We start from the raw sequence: 20373 nt of genomic DNA on the forward strand, positions 1-20373 counted from the left end.
ACCCACACTTGGACGCTCTGCAGCCACACCTGCTGCTTTCCTCCTGTTCGTCGCTCATGGGGACAGTTTCCCACACCGAGGAAGTTGTAAAGGCGTGAGCCTTTGACCCAGTGATGTCACCTCTGGAAATTTGTTCCAGTAAGAGCAGAAGATGGGAATGACCCAAGTGGCCCTCCCTGGAGACTGGTTAAGTCATGATCATCCATACAGCAGAAGTCCTGGTGTCCTGAGAATGAGACTGTGCTCTGTCACCAGAGGGGAGGTCCCCAGGTGTGCGAGCGGTGGAGAGGCCTCGAGGCAGGGTGGCTGCAGAGCTGCTGCAGGAGGACGACAGCCTGGAGTGGGGCTCATGTTCTCCTGTGTCTGCCACCCAGGATGCGAGGGAAAGGGACTATGGAGTGGCCAGTGCACACAGGGGATCTCTACTGGCACCTTCCAGGTCCTTTGGAATTGAACCGTGGGGACGTTTTACCTATGACCCAGCACACAGGCAGGCTGCCTGGGCCCCGCCCTCCCTCCCCACTCAGAACGGGGCGTCTGCAGGGCAGGGGTGCCGTTTGGTCTGCCCTGAGCGCCGTTCCTCAGGTCCACTGAGGCAGCCTCGTGGCAGGTGCTCACGGAGACTTGTGCTTTGGTGTCTGAGTTTGCAGTTTTTAGACAGCAGAGCCCTGCCCACCTTGGGTAGAAACACGGATCCTGTGGTCCCTCTCTTTTCACGCACTCTCTGCTCCATGAGATTCGTGGTGGAGTAGGAGCAGGTGTCTGGGGTTGCTAATGATCAACAGAGGTTACAGCATCTTGCAAGGATGTGGGATGCAGCCCAGGAACGCACAGCGGGAGGCACAGGCCTGGCCTTTGTTGGGCCTCACTAGAGGCTGTGGGCACAGGTGGGCCTCTGGCTTCCCTGCCTGCCTCTCCTCTTCCAGAGTTCTAAGAACTTGAGCCTTGCTTTCTCCACCTAGGATTGGGTATGTCTCAAAATAGTTGTCCAGTAGTTTAACAAAAGAAAAAGTAGCTTGTTTGAAAATAACTTTTTAGTTTCAGGGCCCCTTAGACGTTAAGTGACATACAGCAGTTGTATGTTTTACAAGCTAGTTTTAGAGATGGTAAGCTTTAGAGTAAGAGTAAAGGGTGTTTCAGCCGAGTCTGTTCTGTGCATGTGGGAGGTGAGAAGTGCCATTTGCTGGTGTGACTTGCTGTGTGAGGGCTGAGGCGAAACAGCCTGTAGCTGCTGCTGGGCTCTGTGGGCATCATGGGGGATGTCTCTGTGCCAGGCGTGGCTGCCGTGGGGAGCCCAGAGCCCCAGTAATGAAAGAAAACGGGCCTTCCAGGAAGAAGTGGCAGGTGGCGCTGAGACCTGGGGCTTGTTTGCTAAAGCTTCCTGGGCGCTGAGCTTCCCTGGAGAGCCACAGACACTCGGTGTCCCTGCTGCACCCCGACGGTTACGTCTGCACCTCCGAGGGTGGAAGCAGATGCCCAGGTCTTTGTAGGAGCCCCAGGTGCTCTGAAGGTGCAGCCAGGTGTGTGAAGAAGTGGGTTGGAGGGAGGTGGGATGCCTGTCACTGTTCCTAGATCCCAGAGTCCCTGGCATGTCCTCTACCGGTGGCTCTCACCCTTGAGTGTGTGGAAGGATCTCCCTTCACCGTGGTTCAAGGGCCGCATTCCTGGTCAGCCGCCACTGTGGCCCAGCAGCCTGTGCTTCCCCCAGGTCTCCAGGCGACTAGTGCAGGCGGCTATGGGAAGGCACCAGGTGGTGTCCCACCTCACTCTCCTGACACTGGTGACATCATCTGATCCCAAGTCTCTGATCAGATGTGATCCTTCTGACTCCTCGTTTCCACTTACGGGGCAGTCTGCTCTTGGCTGCCCTGAGTAACGGGGGTCTGAAGAGGAGCAAGTACTCACAAACTGAAGGTGACTTGGGAGGGTCAGAAGATGAAGAGCTGTCATTTTTATCCCCGGTGTATTGACAGCATTTTCCAAAGTCCACATACAGAATAAAGCTGCTTATGCTGGCTTTAGAGTCCAGAGTGCCCCTGGCTTCGTGGATGAGCTTTACAGGTGCAAGGCCATCGGGTTTACCGTCCCCCCCGGGGATACTGTGGGCTGCATCAGTGAACCTGAGTGGCGAGCTGGTGGCCCAGGGCCCCCAGAACCTGCAGTGTCCGTCTGTCCAGCAACTGGGCACCCATTCCATGTCAGGTGTGGGTCAGGGAGCAAGCACAGCCTCTGCCCTGTGACGCTTGCTTTCCACTGATCCCGAATTCTGGCAGCTCTCGGCCCAGGCAGGCCCGGGAGGGAGGGAGGGAGGCTGATGCAGCCCCGCAGTGCACGCCCTCGGGGAGCGGCTGCTCAGCTGCTCCAGCTGTGTGTTGTCTGTAAGGATGGGGCCACTCGTTAGCACATCATATGTGAAAATGTCAGTGTTTCATGAGTTCTGAGTTTACTTGGTAACTAACGAAAAAAAAAAATGCCAAACAAGCCTGGTTTGAGGCTGGGTTCAGCCCATGGGCTGCCTCTGATCTAACAGAATGTAGAAGAGGATGGGACTGTTTTTACGTGGAGGAATTGGAGGCTTCATCGGCCCGAGTTTGAGTCAAAACTCTGCAGAGTAAAATGGTCGCATTTCTTCCCCTCGCAGAAAGTGTAAGTCCCCTCTTTGATTAGCAGAATACAACAGTCACTAATATGGCATTATGTAAAATTGTGGATGTGTAACTGACGTGATTCTGCAATCTGCATTTGGGGTAAAATTGGGAGTTCATAACCCATGTCAATCTAATGTATGAAATATAATATGTCAAGAGCTTTGTAATGTTGTGAACAACCAATAAAAAAAATGTAAAAAAAAAAAAAAAAAAAAAAAAAAAAGCCAAACAAAAATACCCCTCTGGCTTAGCGTGCTGCCACTGGGTGGCAGCAAGCTCTTACAAGTTCGAGGATGCCTGGGCCATAACATGTCTTGTGTCTAATTAACAGACGCTTATTTAGTGTTTGCACCTGTTGTGTGTGATGCTCACACCGTCTGTTCTTTCCCTCCAGGAAAGCTGGTCTACGAGCGCATCTTTTCCATGTGTGTGGATAACCGCAGCGTCTTACCAGGTGACTCCGTAGCTGTTCTCTAGGTGATACTGTGCCCTGGGGTCGCAATTAGAGTGTTTTTATCAAGTCTGGATTTAGTGAGAACTGATAGTTTTTGTTGTGCTCAAAGTTAAAGGAACACGTTGGAAGATTTCTGATCATCTCAGTCATCCAAAAATGAGAGAAGGCTTTCAAATATGCAGAGCTAGGAATTTGGGCAAGTGACTGGGATGTGCCCAAGTGGAAAGGTTCATGTTAGACTCAGCCACACTCGACGCCAGCTCATTTCCTCGGCAGCCTTGACATTTGAGTACTGTCCCCCGCATCTTTTTTTCCTAGGAAACATTTTTTTAAGGGGGCAAAAATCCAACTCTACACATATAAAAGAATGACATCAAATAAATCCACAGTAACAGAGGCTTTGAATCTACAGTCTGCGTGCCAGTGAGGTCTGCATTAAATTTATTGCCAACTGGGTTTAATTCTCAGGTCATTATGGGGCAGGTGGGTGATGAATCTCTTGTCATAAAATGATGGTGGTGGGCACAACTCTCCGCCGTGGCCTTCTATTGCTTACCCTCCTTTTAACTCTCAAGCTTGGTTAAAAGAGCGCAGCTTCTCATTTGCACAAGCCCTGCCTCCCTGCGTTCTGCGTTCCGAACAGCAGTACTTCCCAGGAGAGCAGGAGAAACTGTTCGTGAAAGCGACCCCTAACTTGACTCTTATTCTTCCTTTGTTCCTCCCTCCTCCCCTCGCCCTCTCCTCCTTCCCATCCTTCCATCCATCTACCTTTTAATGTTATTGAGGATTTGAGAAATCTGGATCCTCTTGTTGAACTTGCCCTGGCCACCTGGGACTTCCCTGTGTTAAACCAGCAACAGCACACTTTAGCCAGCATGTGGAATTAAACCCAAATGGGTGTTTTCTTTGGCAGCAGCAATCCCCCCCATAAGCCCCCCAGTGCTGGGGCTGACCCCAGGGCCTCCTGCATGCTGGACACACACTCTTGCACTGAGCTACACCTCAGCCCAGCAGTTTTTAAAAGTTCTCTGATGCAGACTCATTTCTTCTGTTGTCATAAACTTAGCTACTTAGAGATCTCGGTCACTTGCCTTTGACTTTGTATCTACTAAATCATTTTCCTTCCTTATTTTCGCTGACTGTCCAAACATTTTAGGGCAAAATAAGGAAAAATTACTGATAGACTCCCTGCCCAAACTGGGAAAGTTGAAAATTAGAGGTTGTTTAACATTCAATTTTCATTCTTGTCTAAATGTATTAATTGGCAGTTTTATCGCTAAAATTCTTTTCAAGCATATTTATTTTTTACCTGGAGCCCTGCAAATCAGGCTTTTGTTCTCTCTCGCATGATCTCTTCATTTTTTTCCTTTCAGTTAACATCTTCATCTGTGTGTTTTTCCTCTGATTCCAAGAACGTGAAAGGGGAAGGGGCAGACTTGGCTCAAAATTGCCACTGATACAGGGGACAGTTCTTAACCAGAATCAGGAGGAAAGCTTTGAAATCCACCCTGCATAATTCTGCCTGAAGAAATTACATAGAAAGAAACGTCCAGTGGCATGTGTGCCCATTCTTTCCGTTTGAATCAAGTTCTGCGTGGTGAATTTAATACTGGGCTCTTTGCCTTCAGGAGTTTTGACTGAGGTTTAGCCCTCATGTGTTCAGAGTGATCCGAGTGTCCGAGGCGTCCTTGAGAAGTGCACATGTCAGACTGGTCATTGTTTCCCTCTGGGGGTGGGGTGTTTTTAATTTTATTTATTTTTTTAATGCTTTTTGGTTAACGATGCACCACCACGATACACGTTGACATAACGACAAAAGTATGCAACCCAACCTGCTCCAGTGCTGTCCCCAGCACCCCCATCCCTCTTCAGTCCTCCTGCAGGGTACGGTTTCTTGACCCAGCATCTCCTCTGCAGCAACCATGTACTCCAGGAGATCAGCCTTATTTCCAACTTGGAAGAAGGAATCTGAGTTTGTGCATTGTTCCATCACCTGAGCATCCCACCTTCCAGTTCCCTGGCTGACGTGGGCTGCTTCAGGATAAGTAGGGGCCTCAACTGACCAGCTTATCAGGTGCACACACGCTGAGAGGCTGTCGTGTGCCTGTGAGCGCTGTTCTGTGAAGGTGGTGGCGACTTGGTAGTGAAGGAGAGCTGGACTCGTGGGTCTCTTCCCTCCTCCTGAAATACCACAAAAGTCCAGGATTTTTTTTTTTTTTTGAACAAAAGCACCATAAATATAATTGGGAACTGGAGGGATCATCTCTGTTACATCAAAGTCTTTTCTCAATTTCCAGATTTTGAAACCATTCTTCATATACCGTCCCAAGTGCCAAAGTACGAATCATGTCAGCTGTGCCATTCCTCTGCCCAGAACCCTCGGGTTTCCATTGCTCTTGGGGGGTAGGAGCCTTCACCAAGGCTGCAGTCCTGCTGTGATGCCTGCTTCTCCCCTTCCTCTGCACCACGCCGACGTGCTTCCTGTTCTTTGACCACGCCACCGTCATGCTACCCCGGGCCCCTTACACTCGCTGTTTCCTCTCCCTGGAATATATTTCCTTCACATCTGAGCATGGCTGGCTCTCCTTCACAACTCGGGGCTCTGCTCAGATGCCACCTCTTCAGGGGTCTTCTCCAGCCACCCATGTAGTGAGCCCTTCCCATTTCTGACTTGTCACTATTCTATGCCTTTCTGTCTTTTGTAATACTGACTGCCTTCGACTGTCAGTTATTGGTTTGCCTCCCTTTTTTCTGTGGAACGTAAATGTCCTGAAGACATCATGTGTCTTGGGCATGGTGTACTTCCAAAGTCCAGAACACTACTTTTAGTTGACTCTTAAGGCATTGTTTTTAGCAAATGAAGTAGGGAAATATACTTTTTAGTTTGTTGTAAGACTTTCAGTCCTGTATAACCCAACCCTTTCTTGAATAAGAAGGAAAGCCTAAAGGGGGCTGGGGATATGGCTCAGTTGGTAGGTAGAGTGCTCGCCTCACATGCCCAAGGCCCTGGGTTCAATCCACAGCACTGCCGCCCCCGCCCCCAAAAAAGGAAAGCCTAAAGACTTGTGCCAGTGTGCAGAGATTGTGGTGTAGCTTGCCGTTAATGTGCACTGTATGCAGATTGTTTAGCTTGCAGTTAATGGGGGGTGTGCAGATTGTTGTGTAGCTTGCAGTCAGTGTGCATAGCTCAGGACAGCTTGCTTAGCAAGAGTTGCAACTGGAATCGCTGATTTTCCACCCTTTGCCAAGTCTCCCTTCCTTCAATGGGAAGGAGTTTAATACAGAACCCCAGAGACCTACTTTTGCTTTTGGTTTCAAGCCTCATGATTTAGTCCTATGAAGGGAAATTAGTGCCACCACTCCCTCTCCCAAAAGACAAGATTGACAAATGAATCTAAGAATAACCCGTATCTTTTCCTGGGGGAATCTCTTGAAACTTAGGGGAAGAAAGTTACTTTGTGTGTATGAGTTCAGAGAGGGGAAAATGGTCCTTTTCCATCTTTATGAAAATGGCAGGCAGATAGTACTTGAATGACAGAAGCGAGCCAGACGCCCCATGTAGATAAGCACTTGAGATTGCGGTCTCAGAATACTGCAGTTGCCATTAGTGACTGCTCTCTGCTGGAGGGGGACCTGGAGGTTTATCTTTTTTGCTGATTCCATGGGAATTTTTGATCACCTTCATCACATACCACTGATGGCAGAGTCTGGCAGAGTCACGACGGAACAGGATGAGAGCTCTGTGCTAAGAGTCCCTGCCGTGTTCTGAACTAGCTTCTCTCGTCTTGATTGAATTCTAAAAGTCTAAACCACACCCAGTCGTGGGTTGGGGCTCTAATCTTGGCCAAAACCATGCAGACAGGTCCTTTTCCTGTGAGTTCAACCGTGGTTGTGTGGTCTTGATAAGTTGCTTCTTTTTTTTCACATCCTTTTCCTTATTTGTGTTTAGAAGAAAGATGGTAACCTGAGAGTGGTGGTGCACACCTGTGATCCTAGAGACTCAGGAGGCTGAGACTGGAGGATCACAAGTTTGAGGCCAGCCTGGACAAATTGGGCCCTGTCTCAAAAAATGAAAAGAGCTAGGCATAAAGCTCAGTGATAGTCCTTGCCTAGTGTGTGCAGACCCCATATTCAACCCCAGCACCACCAACGATGGGTGGATGGATGGATATCTCAAGATTAGGCCTGGCTGCCAGAGCTGAAAAACTCAATAAAGGAGGGTCAGGGATGGTAGGGCAGGTAGCCCATGGTACCAAGCACCCTGACTTCTGTCTTATTGGTCTCATGGATCAATGTAGCTGCAGAGGTTCCAGCAATAGTATCTGTGTTGTAGTCAGCAGGCAGGAAAGAGGAATGTGGGACCCCTCCCTTAAAGATATTTCCCGGAAGTTGCATTTTTATATTCTGGGACTAAAACCTGGTCACATGACCACATGAAGCTGAAAGAACGGCAGTATCCTGATAGAAAGGAGACCTCTATTATTAAAGAGGAAGAGAATAGATAGTGGAATAAACTGGCAGCTTCACCATGAGATGACTCGAGTCCTGAACTGGTATTGAGCTGGCAGCTCCCCTCGGATTCTCACCTCGGGGCCTTCACTTCAAGTCTAGCCCACACGATGCCCAGGGCAAAAGCTTAGATCATATTTCATACTATACTTGTAGATGCCTAAAGCATCTGTAATCCTCGGTTGTCAGTTACCCCCGGAAGCTCTGGGTTGAATTGGAGGCAGAGGCCGAGAACAGCCTGCAGGGCCAGACCTCGTGGTTTGTATTCCAGTTCTTAGAGTTGCTCGCCGTGGGTCTTGGGCAAGGTTCTGAACTTCCCTGAGCCTCGGTCTCTGCATCTGTGAGAGGATGATAGACAGCATACCTCTGAGAGGTATTGTGGGGGTTAGGAGAGTAAATGTCGGTAAGGCACTCCGCACGGTGCCGGCACTTAGAGCACACCACTGTTGTCTCTGGCTTTCTGCATGATGCTGGTGTCATTGGAAGGAAAGACGGAGGACCGTGCCTCCCACATTCTGAGCCTTAGTGATGTTTTCCAGCCCGAGGACCCCATGGCAGCTGTCAGAGGACCTGAGATTTAGGAGATGACGGGATTGCCTTGTGTTGCAGATCACTTTTCTGCAGAGAACGTGAACGACACGGCCAAGGAGACGTGCCTGAACTGGTTCTTCAAGATCGCCTCCATCAGGGAGCTCATCCCCAGATTGTATCCTTTTTCTGTCCAGTGATTTCCAAGACAGGTGGGAAGAGCTGCACTGTAGGTAGAAGCCTGCGACAGGTTGCCCTGAAACTCCGTCCGAAACTTGGTCCTGCTCGGGCCTCCAACCGGAGGAGGCAGGGCAAGCCCTGTCTCGGGGCCCGCCTTAGAGTCGGGCTCTGTCTGGCTCTGAATATGGTGCCGTGCGTCAGGCCTTCTCTCCTTCAGCAGCACTCCCACCTTCTCTCGGAAGATGCTTCATGTCTGTTTTCTCTGGTTCCCAAAATGTGAAAAAACAAGGTCATGCTTTTCTGCACCAGTGTCGGTTTTGAAGAACAGAATTTGATTTGTAGGCAGATTGTATCTTGGTTATGTAAAGTTCATTTTTTCCCCATAAAACCTTGGCTGGAAATGCTCAAAACCCACTTTGAATTTCGCTGTGTGACCATGAACCAACACATGACATTTTCCAAAACTTATTTTAAACAAGTTTGAAACCATGAGAACCCTAGATAAAAAAAACACCGGCCCCAGGCGGCCTGGGCGCTCTGGATGGGTAAAGGCCCTCGCGCTCCTCTCCTGGGGCCCCTCTCCTGGGGCTTGCTGACCTCTGTCTGGAGCCGTCCCTGCCCACAGGGGACAGCCGTCTGGAAGTTGATTTCCTTAGTGGCGTGTTCTTGTAGCTATGTGGAGTCCTCCATCCTGAAGTGTAACAAGTTCCTCTCCAAAACGTAAGGCTCCTCGTTGGCGTCCAAGCCATGACACCCCTAGAGGTCTCTCGTGTAAACCCACGTGAATGGTGAGGTGTGGGTGGCTGAGCTCATGAGCGCGTCCTGGATCCGATGACAGTTGTCTTCTCCGGTTTCTCGGTCCAGCCACGTGCACACAGGGTTCTGCTCCATAGCACCTGAACGGGGATGAGCCCGAGGGCCAGGGGAGGTCAGTTGAGCTTCTCATGGCAGATGGGCTCTACGGCATCTGAGCCCTGGCTGTGCGTTACCAGCTCTGGTCTTGAGCAGGTCTCTGAGCCTCGGTCTCCCCTCCTTGAGAGCGTGGCCCTGAGTGCACAGGCCTTGGAGCTGCACCGTGACCCTGTCCCTCTAGGCCCACGTGGCTGCTCTTAAAGGTGGTGGTGTTGGAAGTAGAGGCCTTGACCCTGGGGCTGGGGTCTGTTGTGGACATGGATCTGTGAGCAGGTGACGGGCTCAGGGAGACCAGATCTGCATTCTGCTAAGCTGGACGGTGCCTCCTGCAGGCCTGAGACCGAGTCAAGGCTCTCCACAGATCGCTACTTTGATTGGAAGTAGAATTTTTCTTAAATGTGTGATTTGGATCTGGGGACATCTGGGACAGTTTGGGGGATAACAGTGTCCAAAACTTATCTTTTCTCATCAGGTTGGGGAGGAGGAACCCCCCCCCCCAGGCAGAGGGCAGTCCGTGCGGAGGGAGGAGTGAGCTGTAGTTCCCACTAAGGGGCGGGGGTGTCCAGTGCCAGGCCCAGAGGCCAGGTCATTCTGAAGGACTGTAGCTACGCAGAGGAGATCCAGGGGTGACCAGTTGATGGAAAATCGAGGGACAGAACTGTTAGAATTAGTAAAGTAACTGTGACCTCAGGCAGGACCGTGAAGGTGAGCCTCCCGCTGGGTGGGTGGTGGGGAGGAGCAGGAGCCCCAGGAACTCCACCAGGAGAGGAGAGCTTGCTGCTTTCCCTTAGAAAGACTGAGACTGACCTTGATTTCTTCCTGAAACTTGGGTTGGTTTGTTTATTTTCCTCCCCTAAATTTAGGAAGCTTCGCTTTATTTTAAGAACAGAAGAACAGGAGTTCTCCCCTGGGTGTGACGCTGCGCTTTCCTGTCGCCCACAGGGGGATCTCGGAATGCCTGCCCAGACTGACCTGCATGATCAGAGGCATCGGGGACCCGCTGGTGTCCGTGTACGCCCGCGCCTACCTGTGCCGGGTAGGCGCTCTCCTCACAGACGGGTAGCCCCTGCTGGTCTCCTTCCCCCGCCTCGGAGGGGGACTTCATTAGCTGCTAATTTTAGGACACAGCTCTTCCACAGAAAGTAGAGCTTGAGGATTTCTTTTAAAAGTTAATTTTAAAACGGACCAACTTGCTCTGACTGGAATTAGGGGACAGTGAAAGTCATCTGGGGACACATGGTGTTCAGCATTGCGCCTCGGTTCTCGCTGGGACCCTGCTCGCCCTTTCACATCCAAGTCGCTTTTCAGGCTTGAGGCGCACAGTCCCTTTGCCTTGAATTTGATGCTGTGTTTTGGGGTTGCTTTTTTTTTGTCCTCGTTGCAGAGTTGGCTTAGTGTAGCAGGTTGCCTGGCCCCAGGGCTGCAGGCCTGGCTTAGGCTGCTGCCCGGGTAACTGGGGGAACTGGTAGTCAGTTGGCGTTTTCTCCAAAGCACCAAGAGGACTTCAGACCACCACGTTTTGCATATTTGATAAACGAATCCATGGGGAACGTGGGGCCTTCCTACCAGGGCCTTGCCTCCATCAGGGTGCCCCAATACCGGGTCCTCCCAGTGCTATGCACCTTTAGCCAGCCGTTGTCCTTGATGAGCTACACACTCCTGGGGGACAGAGCTGTGGTCAGACTCCGCCACAGGCACTGAGGTGTTCGTTCACAGGCAAGATCAAGCAGCCTTGGAGTTGCTGCCATGGTCTCAGGCGTCACAACACCTCAGCCACTGTCCTCGGTGCAGAGCGCCCATGGATCATGAAGCCTGCCTCTCCATTCAGGGGCCTATGTCCCAGAGGCTCACAGGCAGCAGCATCTTGCCATGGGAGGGGCCTTTTCCATCCAGGATGCCAGGCGTCTCAGAGCTTCACCTTTTGAATACATTGACACCTGAGTACTCCCCAGGCGGGGCCTGCTGAGGCCTGTGTGCACGCTCTGCTGACCCTGTTGGAGGTGCCAGGCCCTCCTTGTTTGTGTGTGCGCCACTGCCTTTCCCCTATGGAACACGCGGATTCTTTGAATGCACCTTGATTTTAGTTGAGTAATAAACTAGACTTGGATCAAGCCAGTCGTGGTGGTGCACACCTGTGATCCCAGCTATGGAGGAGGCTGAGGCCGGAGGATCACAAGTGCCAGGCCAGCCTGGGCAGCTTAGCAAGAGCCTGTCTCCATCCTTTTTTTTAAAGGACTGGGGGTGTAGTCTGGTGGCAAAGAGCTTGTCTGGCATGCGTGAGGTCCTGGTTTCCATCCCCAGCACCCCCAAAAAGAAAAAAATCACACTATCTTACAAAGACGGTTCTGCAAATTGATTTCCAATTTCAAGAGAAATTGAAAAGGGAGGAAATAGACCTTTCTTCTAAACCTGTTGAGTTTTAAAGTCTGAGGCGAGGTTCATGAGCTAGGGAAAAGGTAATACTTGGTGCATATCAGTTGCCTTTGAATGGCAGGTGTCACTCAGAAACAGTGACAATGAGAAGGTGCTAAGGACAGAGCAGACCCACCCTGGGAGGCTAGTGAGCAAATGCCCTGCACCACTGAGATCATTCTCGTCAGGGTCACCACTGCAACAAGTCCCCTGGCCCGTTACTCAAGTCTTTGAACATAAGAGTAATAGAGCCTGTGCCTTAGGATTCTTTTCAGTTGAAAGCATTGAAAACCTAATTTATACTCTTCAAAGCCCTCAGGGATCTCTTGGCTTTTGTGTCTGGAGAGTGCAGGGTTGTGCAGGGATGGCTAGATCTAGCGCCTCAGAGAGGCTTGTCAGGAATTGACTCTCTTCATTCTGAGACTTGCTCTTTACATACGTTAGCTCACAGCCACTCCAGGCTTCCTACCAACTTTACAAACCCTGTTGGAAAGTGTGCTTTTCCCGAGTGGGTCCAGTCAGAGTCTCAGCTGATTCCAGTGGACCCTGTTGAGTCATTTGCGGATCCCTGGATCCATCCCTGTGACCGTGGCGTGGGATATGCGCCCGCTCCTGGGACTCATGGTCTGAGGAGAAGGTTCCAATCCCCAAAGACAGTTCGGTTTGCTGGTGGCAGAAGCAGAAGAGCAGGCGGGAATCACAAGCAGCTACCCTGGCTGCTCTGGGAAGATGTCTTAGACCCAGGTTTCCAAGCTGCCATTTGGCTTGAGAAGAGAAACAGAGGCAGCGAGTGGGGGGGGGGGCGTGGGGGGAGCCCAAGCTGTTCTTAAGGGAAAGTGTGACGAGCTCCTCCCCTTAGCCGTTGCCCTTTTAGCTCATCTCCACTGCTTGTCCCCTGGGCCAGCCTTTGCTGTCACCTAACAGATAATTACTGTCTGCCACGGTATGATTAAGTGGAAGGAAGGCAGCAGCATCGGAACCTAGTCAGGCGGCTCTGAGGTTCCTTGTGGGTAGTTTTAATGTGTGCTTGTCCTCAGAAATATCCCTTCCTGTCCCCAGGGGCCAGAGAGCTGCTCTGGCCTTTAACCCCAGTGGTTCTCAAAAGTTCTTCCCAAAGGGATTGTTGGCTTGCGAGACCTCTGGGCAGGGAGAGCTGTGGGAGGAATCTGTCCCCCACGGAAGAAATGGGCCCTGGAAACGGCTCCCCTGAGCACGTGTGGAGGTGGAGCAGCAGCTGGAAGGAGGGCCTCTGAGGAGCTCAGGCTTTGGCTCTGAGCAGGTTCACTCCCTGAGCAGCTCAGACCTTCTCTGCCACGCCCCCCCTTCCCCCGGGCTCCGCCGCCTTGTGTACAGGCAGCAGACGACTTCAGCTAGAAGGGGTCACGATCAGCCCCTCAGTGCTGAACTCGGGAGCCAGCGAGTTTTAGCCTCGTCAGGCTTCCTGCTCGTGTGTAAGTCTGTCTCCATGACTGATGGCGGAGAACGGGCCTGTGTTGGCGCCGTGGCGGCACGGCCCCTAGGGCAATCCACGCCGACCTTCGTTTGGGTTGGGGAAGGGGATGGACCTCGGGCAGAAGCACACTGTCCACTCAGCTGTACCCAGCCCCCTCTGAACCTTCAGTGTCCTCTGATACGTACAGGCACCTGCGTGTGATTGTCATCTTACGTTCTGAGGCGAGGGGTCACTGTAAACCTCGTCTCGAGAGTGCAGCCCTCCTTAGGGCTGTATTGATCTCTTGGTCATCTGCTCAGAGGTACATCCATTACCTTCAGGAAATTGTGAAGATGAAGACTGTAAACATCTATTTTTTATTACAAATGGCTTTGGTGGTTTTTTTCCCCTAAAAATAATGCATTTATTGAAGTGGAAAAGACACGAAGTTAACTTTTGGGACTTTTCAGATGTCATGTATGTATGGTTTACATTTACAGAAATGGCCTCACACTGCCTGTGTCGTGTGCAACCTGTTCTTAGGTAATTGCATTTTGTTTGGCTGCAGGTGGGAATGGAAGTAGCGCCACATCTCAAAGAGAGCCTCAATAAGAACTTCTTTGACTTCCTCCTCACGTTTAAACAGGTACGAGCACCCTGTGAGGTGACGGTTATCGGTGAACTCTTGAAACCCAGTGGGTTTTCGCGCCGAGAATGCCCTTGAGCCCTTGACACCTGCAGACCGCAGGAGACGGCAGGAGCGTCTGCCGTGGGCCACTGGGCGATTGACGGCTCTGACCCAGCTGAGCTTTCCTGGGCGTGGGTCATAGAACCCGTCTTCACGTGGCCAGCCCAGCTTCCTGGCATCTGCTGGCTGTTTTTGTCGGGTCACTTTCCACAGCTGACATTCCCAGAATGGCTCAGCTCGGTTGGAAATTAAAAACCAAAAACACCAACTAAGAAACCAGGCCATCCCCGTGGGTCGCCCAGAACCTTCTGGCGGGGACGGGCATGAGCCATGTGCTCTCTTGTTGTGGTCCCGTCCTTTTCTGAGAGTGTGTGTTCCCTGTAGATTCACGGAGATACGGTCCAGAACCAGCTGGTGGTCCAGGGGGTAGAGCTCCCCTCCTACCTCCCCTTGTATTCTCCTGCCATGGACTGGATCTTCCAGTGCATCTCCTACCACGCCCCCGAGGTAAGTGCCCTAGTCTCAGCAGACACTCACCTCCAGGGACGGATGCTGAGCCCCTCTGTCCTCCGTGGTGTGACAGCCCCTGCCCATGGGCCAGATGTTGAGAGGTCTTTCCCAACAGCTACAGTGACGTCCGAGACAGCCCACCCGCACAGAGGGCTCAGCACCGAGGCTGGCGCTGTGCTGAGCGCCCCTCCTAGGTTGTCTGGTTGAATGACTGTGACCTAGGTTGGCTGGTTGAGTGACTGGTTGAGCTTCCTGTGAGGGTGCACAGCTGGAAGGCGGTCGCCCAACACAGACCCCTGGAGTCCAGCTGCAGGGTTGGCAGCTCTGCTGTCTCTTCACTTACCCTGCCCATGACCTGCCATTTGCTCATAATCCAGCAAAGTCGATTGAGCAGGTCAGGAACTCCTCTGTTCTATGGAAGGAAAGCTGGATTCAGATTTTTGAGATTCCTTTTGCTAATCTAGGTGTTAACATGACATAGTAATAGCAGAAATGCTTTCTCTTCCCTGAGATACAGAAGCAGTGTCAGTAGAACATGAGCCCAGGTCGCTGTGACTGAGACAGGTCAAGCTGCCCGCATCCTCCCTTTAGTAGATTACACTCCCAACACCTGTAATCCCAGCTGTTTGGCTGGAGAGGCTGAGACAGGAGGATTTGCAAGTTTGAGGCCAACCTAGAAACTTAGACTATTTAAAAAAAAAAAAAAAAAAAAAAAAGGACTGGGGATGTAGTGACTGAACTGGCCCAGTAAGTGTGAGGCCCCAGTACTGCCAAAAAAAAATGGGGGTGGGGGGCCTTGGGAGAGAAAGGGAGACTTCAAAACAGTATGTGGAGTGAAACAAATCCACAGGCATCTGCCTTGTTCCGAAGTGCTGCCAACACACATCCGAAGCCCTTCCAGGAAACAAGAACACAAGCCGTGGCTCTGACTGGGCAGTCCCACCTTCCTGAGTTTTCCTGTAGAAGTAGGTAGATAAACAGGCACAGGTTGGCTTGTGCTACTTCAAGACTGCAGGTGACCATATCAGGCTTGGTTAAGCTCTGGTGTAGTGTTGTGCGTTCAGCGGGGTGTCCTGGGGCCACCTGAGATGGTGAGGATCTGTGGTCGTCTCACATGCTGACACGAGGGCATTCCCAGCGTGTGGCTGGGTGGAATGTGTGGCGCTTGGTGCTCTGGGTGACGTAAGCTGCTGTGTGGCCTGATGTGCAGGGAGGGCTCTGGCTGGGGCACCTGGGCCTGCCTCTCGGCTCCGGGCAGCCCTGTGGGAAGGCAGAGGTCAGCTGACATGCCCTCGCCACTCCAGGCCTGGAGGATGACACCGTGACCCGTGTCCTAGTTTGTTAGGAGGATCGAACAAGATGGCGCTCTTCCGGTGCTTCCTGTGGTCCTCATGGTGCTTTCACACAGGACTGTTCTGAGGCTCGAGAGTTGGGGAGGGATGTGGCAAAACGAGCACTGGGGATTTGGCTGGGGCCATCTTATTTTTCTTTGCCCATCTCCTTGCTAGCTTTTCAGCAGATGTGCCCTGCTTGTCGTTTTACAAGTCCTAAAACCTGAGGGAAAAACAGGGACAGCTTGTATTTTAGGTGAATTTTTTTTTTTTAAACCATTAAACAAATTGCTTTTATGTCAAGCCAGGGTAAGGGGAAGATTGTAAATTTGCTGCCTGCTCTCTGGTCTGCAGTGGAGGCTCGGCAACCACCTGCTGTCTCCAGACTGGGAAGAGGTACCATGAGCTTGACCAGAGAAGGAGCTGCCTTGCTATTCCACTGGGTGACTTGGACATTAAGATTGTCATGTTGAAAATGAGAACACTTAATTTTTTCCTCCTTATTTTAATGAAAGGCAAAATCGGATTAAAAACAAAAGGTACATGTCATAAGGCACCCTTTTATTTTAAGCATCAGGAATCTCAGAGGGTGGCAGAAGCTGGGAATAGAACTTTCTCAGGGAGTACAGCTCTAGGAAATCATCATTGCACTAGGAGAAATGATTAAAAAAATCAGGTCACCGAATAATAATAAACTCTGCTTCTTGGGGCACTTAAACAAGGGACCCATAGTGTCTTGTTAAAAATAAATTGATTTTCAAAATGCAGGAGGATTGTCAGTATGGGGGGAGGTGTTGAAGGCCCATGTGACAGCTGGATGTCTAAGCTCTCCCCCCACCACTACAGGGTTGAACCCCGGGGTGCTTTACCACTGAGCCACATCCCCAGCCCTTTCTATCATTTTGAGACAGGATCTTGCTAAGATGCTTAGGGTCTCACTAAGTTGCTGAGGCTGGCCTCAAACTTGCATTCCTCCTGCCTCTGCCACCTGAGTTACTGGCATTACAGGTGTGGTCACTGCCCAGCCACACTTTAAAGCTCCTTGACGATGGTTGGTAAGAATCAACGGGGACAGGCCTCCAAAATAGAGGTTTGTAAGTATAATAAGTAAAAATGGATTATGCCTTATTTGAGGCATATTCTGACTAGGAAAAAGCATTTTATAAAACTGGCTTTTAGATAAGAAAAATAAATCCCTCAATAAGCCACTTGTCATTGTCACTCAGTGGCTGTTGGGGACACGGTGGGAGATGCAGAAGGAAGTTGTAAGTCTTGTCTGGTGTGGAAGGGTCCTGGCTGGGTCGTAGGATGCAGGATGGAGACACTGCAGAAGGGAGAGAAAGGTACGTCCTGAGGCTGGACAGGCAGCTGGGCAGACCTGTCACACCTTGGGCCGCTTGACTTCCCTGTGCCTTAGTTTTGCCAGCTGTAAAATAGGACTCAGCAGGACCCTTCCTCTGCAGGCCACTGCGGTGGTAGCTGTCACAAAGCACATCAGCATGGTGTTTGTGGGCGGCCCAGCAGGCCTGAAGCAGATGGCCCAACTGACTCAAAGGCCAGGTGACCAGCAGGGGAAAGGGCCTGTCCATAGAGCAGGCCACAGGCATGGGAGGGGCCCGCGTTGCTGGGAGTGGAGCAGGTTGCGCTGGGCCAGCTGCAGAGGCCTGAGGGGCTGTGTCGAGGGCAGGGAGCTCCTGAAGGGCTGACCGGGAGGGCTTCGGAGAAGGTGCTCTGGCAGAGGCCCCCGGTGGAAACTGTGCGAACCCAGGGGGCGGATGGAGGAGAGCGAATTTCCCCATCAGAAAAGAATTGCTAGTCGAAGTACAGAATCGGAATAAGAAAGGCTGGAGGCCCAGCCTGGGAAGCCGGCTTGGTGAGCCGTGGGCCTTGGCGTCACTGGTGGACTCCCTTCCCGCGTTCCTCCCTCCCCACCTCCCCGTGTGTGTGTGTGTGTGTGTGTGTGTGTGTGTGTGTGTGTGTGTGTGTAAAATCCTGGGAGTTTTTGCCTGTGACTTTATGAGCCTCCCTCACTCAACCTCCTCGTGCCTGCTCCTGCCTGTGGTCACGTCACGCTTGCTCTGGCCATTGCTGGTCACACCAGCAAGCGAGTAAAGGGAGTGAGTGGGTCAAACATGGAGCGGGGTGGGCAGCGGGAGAAGGCTGAGCTGCTCTGTCCTCTTGGCGGGGGCCCCCCCATGGCGCTGTGCTCGGTTGTCTCTGCTGCGTGCCCTTATCACCCGCTTGACAGTCAGGCACCGAGGCATAGAAGCTTGCCTGGGGTCCGGAGTCAGGCCACTCAGTCTCTTAGCACAACTCTGAAACCAGGGATGTGGCCTTGATCTGACTCTTTCTGTACTTCTGAAGTAGGTAAATAGGCCCTTAAAAAAAAACAAACCAAAAAACAAAACACAAAAAAAACTAATCCAGAGGTGGAAAAAGGTAAAGCCATCAGGTAAATGTGGTTATCCAAACCCGCGCATACTGATGACGCGTCGTAGAATTAGACCCAAAGACAGAAGAAAAGTGTGTGCAAAATAGTGAGTTAACGGGATCATGGCAGTGCCGAGTCGTGGCTTGACAGTGCACAGGTTACGTAAGATGTCACCTTTGAAGGAAACCAAGTGACGGATACTGAGGACCTCTGAACTATTTTTGTGATCGCTTCTAGTCTATAATTAGTTAAGAAGTTGCTAAGCATCCATCAGCCTAGGGGAAGCTTGGAAACTAACCTATCCACTGTGGGGATTCCTCGGCCATTAAACAGGATGAGGTATGTGGGCGCAGTGGCGCACACCTGTAATCCCTGTGGCTCGGGAGGCTGTGGCAGGAGGATCCGGAGTTCAAAGCCAGCCTTGGCAACTTAGACCCTGTCTCAAAATATAAAAAGGCCAGGGAGGTGGCTCGGTGGTTAAGCACAAAGTACCAAAAGGTGGGTTCCCGTGTCCTGACCCAGGAGGGGGTTCCCACCCTAGATTTTTAAGTGGGAAGAGCATGGTGCAGCCCAGCGTGTGTAAGATCATCCTGTTTTTGTAGATAGAAAACAAAATTGGCTGCTGCAGTAACAGCTGTGTACCTGCAGGGCGTAGGCACAGTGCAGGAAGATGAGCAGGGGGTGTTGATGGTGATCCCGGGGGCCTGAGGGGAGGGAGCGCTCCCGCTGCTCGCGGTACTACTTGAACTTGGGTCTACACTCATTTCTTATTTTTATAGTTTCATAAAAACAAATGTCGTGTAAATAAATGAAATGTGGGGCCAAGAGCAGCAGGGACGATGGCCTCAGGGAAGACGGGGCCGCCTTGCCCAGCCCCAGGCTCCGGTGGGTCTGGACCAAACGTGCTGGGCCGTGAGCTCTGCGGGGCACTGGGCTAGTTTCCAAGATGCTATTCATCTGGTTCTTGCCAAAGATAATCAAGCCTGTCACTTCTCGGTGAAAATAAATAAATAAAAACAACCTCCAACAGACCTGCGTGGGATCCAAAATAGTTGGCTCCCTGGATCTTACGAATGTCCCTGTATTTCTATATGAGATGGTCTGTGTTTTCCCTTCATTTCCGTGCATTTTTGTGTGTGTGTGTGAGAGAGAGAGAGAACTTTTTAATGCCTTTTTTCCTTGTTCTAACAAGTGTTTTTTTCTTTGTAGTTATACATGAATGTATTTTGACACATACGTGGAGCATAATTTCCCATTCTGTGGTTGTACATGAGGGGAGTGAAGCATGTGTCTTATGTTTATTGTTTTGTCCATATGTTGGTGTTTGCCCCACTTTGTTTTTGGAAGAGCTGGGTCACGGCATCTCCTGTGCTGGTTGTGCTGCTGCCCTGTCGGTGATCCCCCGTGTGCTGGGGAGTACTGCTGTGAATCGTATAGAATGTCTTCCCTTTCCCCAGTCCTTTCTAGAATAACACTTTGGTATTGGTATTGGTGGTCAGAACAACCTTTCAAGCATAACTGCCATGAGTGAGGTAGGGAAGCCGGGTGACATGATCGATTTTATGGTCAGCTGAGGTGTTGTAGCTAAGGCGGGTGACATGATCGATTTTATGGTCAGCTGAGATGTTGTAGCTAAGGAACAGACACGTGCTGAGCCTACAGGTGTGGTTCAGTGCCTCCTCCCCATGGCAAAGGTGGGCTCCAGCCAGGTGGCCTCCATTTGCCTTTATGCTCTGCCTTCTCTGGCTAGTAGCATGGTGGCTGCAGCTGCTCCCACTGTCACATCCTAGCATGACGACCCAGAGGCAGAAAGGGAACCTTCAATTCCTTGGGTGCCTGTTTCCAGCAGGGAAACCTTTCCTCTGAGTCCTGGGAAGACTTTCCACTCCATCTCAGCAGCTGGGAAGGGTCGTGTGTCCATGTCTAACCCCCTACCCCAGGGAAGGGGCGTGAGACCACATGGTTGGGTTGGTCCTGTACTGGGCAGCTCCGGCTGTCATACAGGGAGCAGGCACTTACCTCCTCACAGTTCTGGAGGCTGCAAGGTCGAGGTCAAAGTGCGGCAGGGTTGGTTTCTGGTGAGGCACCTGTGCTTTTGCCTTTGGGTGTGCACACTTTTCATAAAGGCACCAGTCCCTCTCTATGGCCCCGTTTAACCTTAGTGCCCCCCGAAGGCCCTCTCTCCAGTACTGTCACGTTGGAAGTTGGGGTTTCTGCGTGTGGATATTGGAAGGGACGTAATATAGTCCACAACAGGACCCAGCCTGACTTACTTGGGCCAGAAGCTGGAATCTGGATAAAGTCAGTTCTGAAGCAGTTGTGACAGATCTTCAGGGTC

At 51.3% G+C, this 20373-nt stretch overlaps 1 protein-coding gene across 1 annotated transcript in view; it reads left to right on the forward strand.

Annotated features, from left to right (window-relative positions):
* The window catches only part of VPS35L (VPS35 endosomal protein sorting factor like), a 99544-nt gene that overhangs the window by 25408 nt on the left and 53763 nt on the right, over positions 1–20373 (forward strand). Inside the window, exons 9-14 of the mRNA XM_081300360.1 lie at positions 3043–3102; positions 8221–8317; positions 8992–9039; positions 10174–10267; positions 13644–13721; positions 14148–14270. Of these exons, the coding sequence (XP_081156486.1) occupies positions 3043–3102; positions 8221–8317; positions 8992–9039; positions 10174–10267; positions 13644–13721; positions 14148–14270 (500 nt within the window). The remainder of the gene's footprint in view (positions 1–3042; positions 3103–8220; positions 8318–8991; positions 9040–10173; positions 10268–13643; positions 13722–14147; positions 14271–20373) is intronic.

This window comes from Spermophilus citellus, assembly GCF_964194105.1.
Source record: "Spermophilus citellus genome assembly, chromosome: 6".
In the NCBI taxonomy this organism is placed as follows: Eukaryota; Metazoa; Chordata; class Mammalia; order Rodentia; family Sciuridae; genus Spermophilus; species Spermophilus citellus.